The 14,653-nt window shown below is 40.3% G+C and overlaps 1 protein-coding gene across 1 annotated transcript; it reads left to right on the forward strand.

The window, feature by feature from the left end:
* The first annotated feature begins 7,844 nt into the window (after window positions 1–7,844).
* LOC136653238 (vomeronasal type-2 receptor 26-like) lies at window positions 7,845–14,495 on the forward strand. The gene is made up of 3 exons (XM_066630146.1): window positions 7,845–8,006; window positions 12,944–13,070; window positions 13,594–14,495. The coding sequence occupies exons 1-3, from the start codon at window positions 7,845–7,847 to the stop codon at window positions 14,493–14,495; spliced, it is 1,191 nt and encodes a 396-aa protein (XP_066486243.1).
* The last annotated feature ends 158 nt before the right edge of the window (window positions 14,496–14,653 follow it).

Consider the following 14,653-nt stretch of genomic DNA (forward strand, 5'->3'; position numbering starts at 1 on the left):
AAGTATTCGATATGTTTATTATTGCATTTTTAAATTAAATTTATCTGTTTAGCTGGAACTTTTGTCCCTCATGCAACCCTGGGAAAATGTTGAACTCAAATACATATATGCCCCCCCAATCCTTTGTTTATTTTATTTCTATTTCTATTTCTATTTCTATTATTATTATTATTATTATTATTATTATTATTATTATTATTATTATTATTATTATTATTATTATTCAGTCCCCCCCAGAAATTACATTGAACACTCTTTGTCTTGATACCAAGCTAAACAAGTGCATTGGTAAAGCAGCTACCACGTTTTCCAGACTCACAAAGAGAGTCCAACAAGAAGCTGACGGAACATACCAAGATCCAGGTCTACAGAGCTTGTGTCCTGAGTACACTTCTGTACTGCAGCGACTCATGGACTCTTCGCTCACAATAGGAGAGGAAACTGAACACTTTCCACATGTGCTGCCTTCGACGCATTCTCGGCATCACCTGGCAGGACAAAGTTCCAAACAACACAGTCCTGGAATGAGCTGGAATCCCTAGCATGTATGCACTGCTGAAACAGAGACGCCTGCATTGGCTCGGTCATGTCGTGAGAATGGATGATGGTCGATCCCAAAGGATCTCCTCTATAGAGAACTCGTGCAGGGAAAGCGTCTTACAGGTAGACCACAGCTGTGATACAAGGACATCTGCAAGAGGGATCTGAAGGCCTTAGGAGTGGACCTCAACAGGTGAGAAACCCTGGCCTCTGAGCGGCCCATTTGGAGGCAGACTGTGCAGCATGGCCTCTTCCAGTTTGAAGAGACACTTGGCCAACAGACTGAGGCAAAGAAGGAAGGCCCACAGGCAGGGAGACAGACCAGGGACAGACTGCACTTGCTCCCAGTGTGGAAGGGATTGTCACTCCCGAATTGGCCTTTTCAGACACACTAGACGCCTTTCCAGAACCACCATTCAGAGCGTGATACCATAGTCTTTCGAGACTGAAGTTTGCCAACTAACAACTAATTATGTTAAATCCTGGTAATTGAACAAAAAGGCACCTTTAAAGTGGTGTCCTCTTATATTTAGTTAGAAAAAGCAACTGTCCCTCTTGACCCAAACATGGCACCCTTTCCAATAGTGTCTCTTCTGCCTCTTTGATTGTGAACCCTTGTGCATAGGGAGCAATTTATTGATTTATTTTGCTATTAACCAGCTTTGTAACTAATTTGTTGTTGTTGTTGAAAAGTGGCATAGAAATATTCATAACAATAATATATGGCATTACATTTCAATTGTAGAAAAAAAAATGTGTTCACTTCATAGGCTTTGAAGATATCAAGAAACTCTCAAGAAAAAAATTAATGAGAAGGCTGAAAATAATAGCGTAGGTAATAAAATATATTCACTGGCCCATCAACAGTCAGGGCTAAATTCAAACCAAGTTTAAAATGTTTTTAAAAAATTGTCCCTGTCTAATCAAAAAAATGCGTATTGATGTTCATAACAGTACTTGAAAATTGCAATAAAAATACAGTAAGACATGAAAACAGAGTCAATGCAGCATAATATGAAACACAGGTCAAAGAAGGCATGGAGAAGGAAAAGAAACCACACTCAGGAAATCATCAATAATAATCAGGGAAGACATTCAGAGTAAATTTTATCTGTTTTATCCATAGTTTCTCCCATCTATCCATTGAGAGTTCATGGCCCACATTTTTCGCCCACTGGATCATGCATTCTTTGACCTGTTCATGTTCTGTTTCAAATTTCAAAAGCAATTTATATATTTTAGATATTGCTCATCTGATCTTAGTTGTTTCTCCAATATTGACTCTCCCTTTTCAAAGCCATATAATTTTTTATCAGTTTTAAATCTTTCTAATAATTGTAAATACATAAACCATTGGCAGTCAAAACCCTCTGCAATCAATTCTTCTCTAGACTTCAACATACATTGACCTTGGTTAAATTTCAATATATTCTCATATAATAACCATTTGTCTCTTTGTACTATTCCCAAACCAAAATGTGCTTCTTGTGGTGAGGTTGAGAATGGAATTTTGTTATAAAACCTTTTCTTATAATGATTCCATATTCTCCACAGTGCATGTCTAACATAATGATTCTTAAATTCCATATTCACTTTCAACTTATCATACCAAAGATATCCATGTGAACCAAATCTTGAATCATATCCTTCCAACTTCAACAATTTTTTATTTCGCAATAGCCATTCTTTAAGCCACAGAAAACATGATGCATAATAAGTCTTCAGGTCTGGCAGTCCTAAGCCTCCTCTTTTGCATCTTGCAAAATCTTAAATTTCACTCTCGGTTTTTTCCCTTGCCATATAAAACCTGTCACATCTTTCTGCCACTCTTTAAAAGGTTTATCAGAGAGCATTATTGGTATATTCTGGAAGAGAAAAAGCATTTTTGGTAATACATTCATTTTGATTACAGATATCCTTCCCAAAAAAGATAATTTCAACCTTTCCCATCTTGCGAAATCTTTTTTGATTTCACACCAAACTTTAACATAATTATTTTGAAATAACATACAATTCGTGTTTGTCAAAATAATACCTAAATACTTAATATTTTTCTCCACTTTGAACCCGATTGGTCTTGTATATTCATATGTTTAGATAAAATTTTAGTTTTCTGTTTATCTTAAATCCTGCTAATGATTCAAACTTCTTCAACTTAACCATCAACAACTCGATATCTTTTAAAGGTTTTTCTAAAATCAAAACCATATCATCTGCAAAGGCTCTTAATTTAAAGCATTCATTTTTAATCTTTGCACCTTGTAGCCTTTTATCTTGTCTAATATCTCTACACAATACTTCTAGGGCAAGTATAAATAAAAGTGGTGACAGTGGACATCCTTGTCGTGTTCCCTTTTGGATCTCAAACACTGTTGATAGTTCTCCATTTACCATTACCTGCACAGTTTGTGATGTGTAAATTGACTTTATCCATTGAATAAAATTCCCTCCAAAATTCATCTTCTCTAAAACAGCAATCAAGAAAGTCCAACTCAAATGTCCTTCTTTAGGAATCAAAGTTATATTTGCTGCTTTCCATGAATCTGGCATTTTCCTGGTCTGCAAAATATCATTCATCGTGTTAAGCAATGGTAGACTTACTTCTTCTTCTAAACATTTATAAAATCTACCTGATAGACCATCTGGACCTGGAGCTTCATCTGTATTAATCTTCTTTATTGCCTCTACAACTTCACATAGAGTTATTCTATTATTTAGAATTTTCCTTTGTTCTTCAGATATTTTTGGTAAGTTTTGTTTATTCAAGTAGTTCTTTACTTCTACTTGATCTATTTTCTGACTTTTATATAAATTAGCATAATAATTTGTAATTATTTTTTTTATTTCCTCCTGATCAGTATACATTTTTCCTGCCTCCTGCAATTTTAAAATTACTCTCTTTTCTCTCTCCTTCCTCAATTTGAAGGCCAACCATTTTCCTGGCTTGTTGGCATGCTCAAAATATCTTTGTTTCACAAACTTTAATTTAATTTCCATTTGATTCACCATCATCAAAGATAGTTGATGCTGTAAATCTTTTATTTACTCTACTATTTTTTTTTTATCTCCTGGGACTTCTATTAGCTCATATTCCTTCTTTTTAATTTCCTCCTCAATTTTCTGAAACTTATTTTGTCTCTCTTTTTTCCATTCTATACTTTTCTGAATAAAGTATCCTCTCATAAAGGCTTTACTAGCGTCCCAAACTGTCCTCATTTCTGTTCCCTTATTTAAATTCAAATTAAAAAATTCCCTTAATTTCTGCTTAGCTTCCTTTATTGTAACCTCTTTTTGTAACAACAATTCATTCAATCTCCATCTATATGTTGTAGGTTTCTTCTTAATAGTCATAGTTATTGGATTATGATCTGAAAAAGTCTTTGATAGAATTTCTGTTTTAGAAGTTTTTATTGCAATGTCCTTCATCACCCAAAACATATCTATTCTTGAAAATGATCTGTGTCTTTCTGAATAATAGGTAAACTCTTTTGTATTTCCATTCATTTGTCGCCAAATGTCTACAACCCCTAAAGCTTCTACCAAATCAAAAAAAGTTTTTGGTAATTTCCCTTGAGAAATCTTAATCTCTTTCTCAGATTTTTTGTCCCTTTGTGGTGACACAACTGCTTTCCAATCTCCCATGAAATAATAACTTGGGTATGAGTAATTTAAGACTACATCCAATAGTTGCCTAAAAAAAAAACAACTCCTCTTTCTTGATTTGGAGCATACAAACCTGAAAGTAAAGTTCTTACTCCCGAAATTATAACTTCCACAGCCAACCACCTGCCTTTTTCATCTGCAAACACAAGTTTTGGTTTTAAATAATCTTTAACATATATAACCACTCCATTTTTCTTCTTTGAATTTGTTGAAAAAAATTCTTGTCCTAACTTTTTCTGTATTAAGTAATTTGTATGACCTTTTTTAATGTGCGTCTCTAAAAGGCAAATCACATCTTTTTTAAGTTTCTTCAAATTTACTCTGAATGTTAACATTAAGGAAAATATATATAAGATTATTTATCAATGGTATGTGACACCAAGTAAATTAGCCAAAATGTATGAAAGTATGTCCAATAGTTGTTGGAAATGTAAGAAACAAGAGGGAACCTTTTACCACATGTGGTGGACGTGTTCAAAAGTAAAAAAAAAATATTGGTTACAAATTCATGCACAGATACAATTGATCTTAAAAACAAATATACAGTTGAAGCCAGAAGTATTTTTATTAGGTATGACAGATGAATATGTGGAAAGAAAAAATGAAGTTTTATTTTTGTATATGATAAGCACTGCCAGAATACTTTATGCTCAAAATTGGAAGACTATAAACATACCCTCGATAGAAGAATGGTGGACAAAACTTATGAACTTTGCAGAGATGGACAAACTCACAACTTTACTTAAGGAGAACTCAACAAAAAACTTCTTGAAAAATTGGAACCAATTATTGATTTTTTGAAACAGAGAGAACACAATGATTTGATGTATTATGGATTTGAAGATTGGTTTTGAAGGATTAGATAGTGGTATAGACTACCATTTGTTAATGTTTGGACTTTACGTATCTAAAATATAACTAGTAGGAATTTTTTGGCTTCGCTCTTGCTACACCATTAGAATATTGTTTATGTATTTGTTTATGTATTTTATGTTTATTATAGTTAAATAAATAATAATAATAATAATAATAATAATAATAATAATAATAATAATAATAATAATAATAATAATAATAATCAGGGAAGACTAGCTGGACTTGGGGCCCAATCCTATTAACCCCACTACTGGCAGTACGCTCACACCACTGGAGATGGGTGTTGTGAAAGTGCCATAAGGCACTTTCCTGCAGGCAGGAGATACTCTGTTCCAGCAGATAGGCCACCACCAGTCAGCACTGAGCTTTCAGTCCACTGAGTCCCTAGACTAAAGTGGCCAGCGGTAAGTGCTTGCACTGGCTGGAGGTGAGGATTTCTGGGGTGGGGGAAGGCAGTCAGAGGCTGGAACCCGGTGAAAGGAGGGTGATCCAAGGGGAGGATCGGGCCAAAGAAGGAGGTGGGGATAGTGGCAGAGTCTGCAACTGAATCCTATGCCCCCCCTCCTGTGCCTGAAAGCCAGACACAGGCTTCCTCAGTTCTGCACTCACTAAAAGCAAGTGCAGATTTGAGGAGACCCACTGCTGCCAGCTGAGCTAGACGCAGGTTAAGGGAACATTTCAGTTCTGCTGTACCTTGCACCGCCACTGGGCCATAGGAGTGGGCTATAAATATGTCTTGAGCCTTCGACAAATAATAGGAGTGAGGTAGATGAACCTCCTGCATTAATTGAGTCCTACAGGGAGGGAACAGTCACAGAGAAAGCCCTCCAACATGCCCCTAAGAAATGCACTTCTGACACTGAAGGCACTTTTAGGAATGCCTCCCAAAAGGTGTTAGGGAATTGTTCAATGCATATGGAGGAAGACAGTCCTTCAGGCACTACTGGTCTTTTTAACCTTATTTCTTGGAGGTAAGGATGGAGACTGAGAACCTCTCTGAGTAGATTATTTCTCTCTAGCTTTGCAATCCTTTTAGTTTCTGATTGGGAGCAAGGGAGTGGATCTCACCCTGGGCATGAGAGATGTTCTCATACTTTATGCTGAACTGTCCTTCACAACCTGTATGAGTTCCACAAACAGGATGACTTGACAGTTGGCATCTAGTTATGGGGGAGGGAGTCTAATGTTATGGGCGAGCACCACACAGAACGTAGAATGTAATTCATGATACTGAATGCATCACACCAGCCAGGTCTTCTAAGAGGGAACTGCAGGGGGTACATTGTACCTGGACCCGGGGTCAAAAAGGGGGCCTGGGAACCACATTTGAAGGAAGATTGGAACGAGCCTAAAAGAAACTTTGTACCCTCTGATCAAAAGTCCTCTTGATGGGTCTGACACCAGCTATATATGAAATCCTACATAGGAGCTGGTAAAGTTCCTGATTTTTTCCTGCCTGCCTCAGACTTCAAAAACACCTGATTGTTCTCAGTATGTAGATGGTGTGTGACATTTGACACGGAGGGGCCAATGTTGTGATGTCCTCTTGCAGATAGTTTCCTTCATATTCAACCGAGGCCTACAGTTGCTCCTGTGGGAATTTTGACTTGGACATCCTCCTGTGAATGACATTCAGTCCACTCAGTGCAAGGAAACAAGTGAAAACATGTTTGCTTGACCCAACCGCCCTCTCTCAGAAAGAGCACAAAGCCTCAGAGACATAATTATTAAACCTGACATTATCTCAGATCACTGTGACTCATCCCTCTTCATTCCCCAAAGCACACAGATCTTCAGGTGATGTGAATGATCCATTATCAAGTTTGAGAGTTCATATAAACTGTCATTATGATTAGGGACCAGTGGTAGACAGAGCTCTGCCCATTAGGCCTTTAGCAGTTTCCCCTTCAGACTTCCAGGCCAGGCACCAAATCAACTTGCTGAAAGACTCCGCAGCCATATAGGAGGCAGGGCATCGTAACTTTGTTGTCACTGGGCACTAATGAGTTTTATAAAGGAATTAATACTGAAAGAAAACAAGTATCTCCTCTCAAGATGTTTGTGGCATTACTGCTGCTGTTGCTGCTGCTTCAAGCTCAGTGCATGGCGCACAAAGCCATGTGCAAGATGAACCGTCCCCTCCGCATCCCCCACGAGTATTTTCAGCCAGGTGACCTTGTCATTGGTGGGATTCTATCTCACTTATCAACCTATTATAAGAATGTAATCTTCACACAATCTCCAGACCCATGGGTTGTTGATTTACCAGTGTAAGTGTACCAGTGTTTTTTGTTTTATTTTTCTCCACTACAATCACTCAGCCAGATTATAATCTTAGCTGGTAGAAAACACAATGTCCTGTTGAGAAAAATTTTCTGCCTGTTTCCTTGCATGTTAGGCAAGATCTTCATTCCAATTCAGTGGGACTGGCACAGTTTGCATAATCTGCATTACAAACTGTATATGCACTTCCTTCAAGTTAAACATCCTTTTTTTCATTCTTTGCCCTATGCTTGCATTTTCCATTAATTTCTCTACCACACCCCTTTTTTCTCAGATTTAGTGTTCAGCCTCCCTTTATGTCTCTTCGCCCGGCACTCAACCTTCTTACAAAGTGTATAACTTCTTATTTCAGTGAAAGGCCAGAGGAAAATCTGCATGTTCTCTCTCTAGTGTATGCTGTAAAGGAGATTAATAGAGACCCCAAGATTTTACCAAATGTCAGTCTAGGCTTCCACGTCTATCACAGCTACCTTTATCCAAGGATGACCTACCAGAGCACCCTGAACCTTATCTCACCACATGGTAAACCTGTCCCCAACTACAACTGTGACAGCCAGAAGAATCTAATTGCCGTGATTGGAGGTCCAGATACTGAAACTTCTCTCTCGATTGCCAGCCTCTTACATGTATACAAGATTCCACAGGTATGATATTTCTGTGGAGTATGGAACTCTCACAGTTCTCATATATTACCTGTCCTTCTCCTATAATTACAGAGTTCTTGGGAAGAAGTGAGGGAGGGAGAAGTGATGAAATTAGATGCAATAGTTTCAAACAAGTAGAGCTTGCTTACTGTCCATGGAAAATATCCCAGCAGTTTTCATAGCTCTTCCATAGTTTTATGGGGTATCCTTGTAGCATGATTTCATCCCTGAGCGTTATCATGCACTAGAGCAGGGGTGTCCAAACCCCGTCCCTGGGGCCACTTGCGGCCCTTGAGGACTCCCAATCTGGCCCACTGTGAGCCCCCAGTCTCCAATGAGCTCTGGCCCTCCGGAGACTTGCTGGAACCTGTGCTGGCCCAACTCAACTGCTCTTAGTGTGACGGCCAACTGTTCGTCCTCTCGTGCGAGCTGTGGGACGAGGGCTCCCTCCACTGCTTGCTGTTTCACATCTGTGATGCAGCAGTGGCAGCAAAGGAAAGACTGGCCTTGCTTTGTGCAAGGCCTTTTATAGGCCATGAACTACTGCAAGTCCTTCATTCATTCATGTAAGTTCCATCTCTATTAATTAATGTACATTTATTCAAATTTGAAATGTAAATTAACTCTTTTTTTTCCTGGACCCCAACACAGTGTCAGAGAGATGATGTGGCCCTCCTGGCAAAAAGTTTGGGCACCCCTGCACTAGAGTATAGAACAGTGTTTTGGGGATGATGGGGAGGGGGTTTGATGGGACAGCAGGAGGACAGAACGGGAAAGAGATGAGGCAGGAATGAACAGAGCCAGTCCGGGAGAGGGCATGTTTGGTGGCTGTAGTGCACACCAAATCCCAACCCCCCTCCCAGGCCTGATTTCCCTGCACAGTTCAAAACAGGCTTGTGCCAACGATATAGCTGGTGCAGGTCCTAGTTGACCTGTTATGGCTGCTGGGACGAACCCTGGATAATGGAATGAAAGCCCCCTTACCCTACAGAGACTCCCAGCAACTGAAAATCCTCTGTGGGATGCAGTGCAGCTCATGCTGGCACTGCTTCATTGCCATGTGGGGACTAAATTGGGCTGTATCTTGTCTCTTGAAGGCACAGAGAGCGAAGTTCTGCCTAGTTCCCCCCACTGATGCAGACACACCAATGGAACACACATGCTTCCTAGGGTGGGAGGCAGTTGCAGAAGACTCCTCAGGGTAAGGAAACATTTTCCCCTTGCCCATGGGAAAGATTCTATTTTCCCTATGGGTCTCCTCAGTTCCGTACCAGCTAGTCCAGAACTGAGGACTTTAACACCAGTGAATAGCATAGGATAGTAGAATATCTAGTCATACGTTCCCTTCCTCCCTTGTCCTACCTCATCCAAAAAATTCCCTGCTCCTCCCACTGCTATCCCATTCATACCACTGCCTACTGCCACCAGCTCTCACCTTGCACCAACTAGCAGAGTCTTCTCTACTCATCACCAATAATGGTCTAGCCACCAATGATGGCACTGCTGCCCTCTCTGTGCTTGCTGGCAGAAGGAACAATCTGTTGGCATCCTCCATATTCTGCTGGCAGAATGCACCTTCTGCCAGTAGCATGTGGGGGGTGGGGGTGTGGGGCAATAAGATTGTCCTGCTACAGCAATTTTAAAATTTCATAAACCAAATGGTGGGTCAGCCTTAAAGCTGTGCGTGGTCAACACTCTCCCAAAAACCTTATTGTGTTGAGGCGAGGAGACATTAACACTACCATAATTCTGATTTAGACAACTGCTGATTTATTTGGCATCATTGCTAAAAAGTTTTTTTTTTTTTTTTCAAAAATATTTGGTTGAGACAAAAGTTATACACAGTGGGGTGGGAAAGAGGGAAAGATTTGTTAATTAAAAAAATGTCCTGTCTCAAAGATAGGCCAGTCTCCGCATAATATCTTCCACTGTTTTCTCTGTTTTAAGTATATAATTCTAATCATGGCTAATGTAATGCACTATTAGCAATTTCTTTAAGACATGTCCTAAATTACAGTTTGGCAATAAGGATTATGCATGTGTAATAGCTAATCAACTAAAGAAAAATAACTGCTAGATAACGTCTTAGTATTACCAAAAAAGTTCTGGAAAGATTGATGTCATGGGGAAATTTATGCGGTGGTGACCAATATTATATAATGAAGTTCTTTCCCAACAATCAATTCATGTTTCTTCTATGGAAATATGTGAATTTTACCTCACCACATGTAATAATTGAATCATTACAACTATTGTGAAACAAAACTATCTGTTCTCCTGAAAACCTAGTATCTAGGAGTTGGTTTGTTTATTCTCAGGTTTCTTATTGCTTATTTGCTTCACGGAAAGATGACAGATTCACCATTCCTTCCTTCTACCGAATGGCTCCCAGCGAAACCCATCAGTACAAGGGGATCATCCAGTTACTCCAGCATTTCCAATGGAACTGGGTCAGTGTCATTACACCGGATTCTGAAAAAGGAGATCTGTTCATACTGACAGTCCTACTGATGCTTTCCCAGAGTGGCACCTGTACTGCCTTCACAAAGAAAATAATAACCATGAACTTTGGTATAAGCACCTCCCATATGTTAGGATACAGTCAGACAATGTGTCATTCTCTAAACAAGTCCAAAGCCAACGTCATTGTCATGTATGCAGATACTGGCATGATAGCAACAATGATATTCCTGCTGCTTTTAGGAGCTAATGCAAATATATTTGTGGGTAAGGTGTGGATCATGACAGCACACTGGGATTTTGAGCCACGGGCATTTGAATCGTCTTCTATAAAAAAGATATTCCATGGTACGTTATCTTTTGTTATTCACTACAATGAGGTACCAGGATTCCAGGATTTCCTTCGTTTCCTAAGTGCCCATTGGCCAAGAGATGCTGTTTTCAGGGTCTTCTGGAAAGAGGCATCCACCTGCTTGCTGCCATATTTCAGGCTGGATCAGGAGAATAAGGAGAGCTGCATTGGAAAGGAGACACTGGAGAGCCTTCCAGGGCATTCGACTGATATGAGCATGAGTAGCCAGAGCTACAACATCTATAATGCTGCCTATGCCATAGCACATGCTTTACATGCCATGTACTCTTCCAGACTGATTCCCAGGACAACAGTGGGTAGAGAGAGGTGGAACCCTCTGAAACTGCAACCTTGGAAGGTAATGTACAGACCTGCTGTCTTTATTAAGATTGTTTAAAGAAGGGTATATATTTCTATAAATTAAAAAGGTAATTGCAAATATTTGATAAACACAAATAATGACAGAGCAGTTAATAATGGTTAAAAGATCAACATGAAAGTTATGAAACAGTTCAATTATTAAAAAAATAAATGAAGTTATCAATTATTGTGTTATATAAAGCAATGTAATAATCTAATGCAGTCAAGCTACAAAAACTGTAAGGATGATGATTCATAATAAAAAGAGCAACTGCAATTCCAATGAAGAAAGTCTTGATTATTCTGAATGGGTCAATGGCACCAATTTGATGTTTCCTTTGTGAGGGAATGCTCCAGACCAAGAACAATCTATCTTAAAAAGAAATGCATTTGAAAATCTCAGTCTTTTCCTTTTTTCCAATGTAGCTTCACCATTTCCTGAGGGGGGTCTCGTTTAACAACAGCGCTGGGGACGGGGTGTCTTTTGACTGGAGTGGTGGATTAACAAGTGGTTTCGATCTCACAAACTGGGTTGCTTTCGTGAACAAATCGCTCTTAAGAGTGAAAGTGGGAAAGATGGATCCACGGGCTTCAGCAGGCAAAGAACTCATCATTAATGATGGAATCATCAGGTGGCACAGTCATTTTCAGCAGGTATGGTATGATGGTCTATTTATGGGACATTGCAGTTTTCTTTAAAACTACCACTTTAAGGCTGCAATGTTTATCATACTTACCTGGGAATAAGCCCCATTGCCTATAATGGGACTTACTTCAGAGTAGACATGCATAGGATTGCACAGGATAACTTTTAAGATCTTCTATTTTTCTTCAAGTCGATATGATTGAGGAGCTGTTTGTTCCCTGTACTCCTCACACATAATTTTTTTAAATTAATAATAATGATCAGGTTATGTAATAATGATTAGGTTATTAATTATCAATAATGACCAGAACATTTCTCTTTAAGTACCTTTACAGTACAACTGTCAACAGTGAAATGTCATCAAGGACAAATTTCAGCCAACCGATTTCAAATGTTGTTGAATTTTGAATTTGTGTGAAATCCACCACCACATGTCCCTGAGCAGCGATGCAGCGGCAACAACATGACATCCGCTGGATCCTGGGGAGGGATCTTGGCCTCTGGAGCCCTCCTCAGAGTAAACCCCTGCTGGCCAAGGGAGTAAACGCACACCTGTGTCAGCAATATTACCGGTACAATTATGTGCTGACTCAAAAAGTTGTATCAATCTCAGGAAGGAGTGGTATCTCCTCTCAAAATGTGTATGAATCTCAGGAAGGCACAGCTGCCACCGAACATGCCCCCTTCTTGGGCACAATTCGCTATCCGCCCCATGTTGTCCCTATTGCACCCCTTCCCTTCCCATCTCGTCCCTATTCCACCTCCTCTGCACAGTCTATCTTTCAACGGCAGGCATTCATCAGAGGTTGGTGCCCAGAGCTGGCCACTTGCTGTTTCTGGCAGCAGACAGCCCAAGCAAGTTGGCATCTTGCTTTTTTAGACACCTGGAAAGAATATTATGCCACCTGAATGCTTGTCCTGGCAGCATAACACGCCACTAGAATTAAGTTGACATCTGGGCTCTCATCTAGAATAACCAGTTAAAATAAGATTCATTCATCATGAACTAAATTGGGTCCTGCTTTGGGTCCCTTTGGGGTGAAAGGCAGGATAGAATGACAGCAAAGAAACAAACAAACGATCTTTACCCTACCTACCTACCACTCTTTTTACGGACAGGTGCCACCCTCTTCTGTGTGTAATGAGAAATGTCATCGAGGACACAGTAAGAAAAAACAGGAAGAGAAGCCATTTTGTTGTTATGATTGTTCACCATGCCCAGAGGGGAAAATTGCAGACCAGAAAGGTAGGAAACATTGTGTCTTCCTGTCTTGTCATGCATGTTAATAACAACATATCATAGGCAAGATCTATCCCATGGCTTACTGCCCAAGCCTTTTCAACGTTCCAGCGCCGAAGCAGCCGCAATGCAACCAGGAGGTAAGGGATCAAGAGTTTCCTGACCTAGAGGAGGCCTCCATAATGCCCCCACACCGCAGGATGCAATGTTCACTTGCTAGCATGGCAGCATTAGAACTGGAAGTTTGGATAGGATTGGGCCCTTACATAAGTAATGTACACGCACAACTTTGTGTATAGGGGAAGGCCGGGGAAGAGTAACAGTCCTGACTGGAAATAGGAAAAGCATGTGCAGGTGGGGATGTGCAGGGGATTTATTCAGGCACTTGATGATGACCCAAAAGATATACACCTGAAGACATACTTTCATTTATTAGAAACAGGATTACCAGTGAGAAAGGAACATCTGAAAGCTGAATCTTTGGTGAGAGAAAAGATACCTAAATGGCACCTGTACTGTTTCTTTGCAGATATGGACGACTGTGTCAATTGCCCTGAAGATCAATACCCAAACAAGGACAGAGATCAGTGTCTTCCAAAGAGCTTAAACTTCCTGTCGTATGATCAAATTCTGGGAGTCATTTTAGCTTCCTTGGGTTGTTCTCTTGCCCTGATCACAACCGTGGTGCTTGGGATCTTTGTTCGGCATCGGGAAACTCCCATCGTCAAAGCCAACAATCGGGATCTCACTTACGTTCTCCTTGTTTCCCTCCTGCTCTGCTTCCTCTCCTCGTTGCTCTTCATTGGCTGGCCTGGGACAGTGATCTGCCCTCTCAGGCAAATGGCTTTTGCCATCATCTTCTCAGTGGCTGTTTCTTCTGTCCTGGCAAAAACAATCACGGTGGTTCTGGCTTTTATGGCCACCAAGCCAGGAGCCAGGATGAGAAAATGGATTGGGAAAGGAATAACAGGCTCTGTCGTTCTCACAGGTTCCCTTATTCAAGCGGCTATTTGTCTTGCCTGGCTCTGTTCTGCTCCTCCCTTTCCAGATATGGACACGGTCTCCCTGACTGAAGAAACTGTGGTAGAGTGTAATAAAGGATCGGTTGTCATGTTTTATGGTGTTCTGGGGTATATGGGATTCATGGCTCTTCTCAGCTTCATTGTGGCGTTCTCTGCTAGGAAGTTGCCGGACACGTTCAACGAAGCCAAGTTCATTACTTTCAGCATGCTGGTGTTCTGCAGTGTTTGGGTATCCTTTGTTCCCACTTACCTGAGTACCAAAGGAAAATACATGGTGGCCGTCGAGATCTTTGCTATCTTGGCCTCCAGTGCTGGATTGCTTGGCTGTATTTTTGCCCCCAAATGTTATACCATTGTGTTGAGACCTGAGCTGAATAGCAGAGAACAGCTAGTTAGGAAAAAAAAGTAGGAATATATGCAGTACTGGCTCAAGATCCCCTGAGTAGGCTTGCCAAATACTGTCACCTCTTGATTCAGTGATTCCCAAAGTGTGAGCCATGGCTCCCTGTGGAGCTGTGGAAGCGGTCAGATGAGCCATGGAATCTTCATGAAAATTCCATTGTCCTG

The sequence above is a fragment of the Tiliqua scincoides genome, chromosome 5, assembly GCF_035046505.1.
Source record: "Tiliqua scincoides isolate rTilSci1 chromosome 5, rTilSci1.hap2, whole genome shotgun sequence".
NCBI classification, from domain to species: domain Eukaryota; kingdom Metazoa; phylum Chordata; class Lepidosauria; order Squamata; family Scincidae; genus Tiliqua; species Tiliqua scincoides.

Coding starts and splice junctions, on each gene's coding strand:
- LOC136653238 (XM_066630146.1), top strand. CDS start 7,845: ATGACCTACCAGAGCACCCTGAACCTTATCTCACCACATGGTAAACCT. Junction 8,007..12,943: donor ATGTATACAAGATTCCACAG/GTATGATATTTC, acceptor TTTTACGGACAG/GTGCCACCCTCTTCTGTGTG. Junction 13,071..13,593: donor GAAAATTGCAGACCAGAAAG/GTAGGAAACATT, acceptor GTTTCTTTGCAG/ATATGGACGACTGTGTCAAT.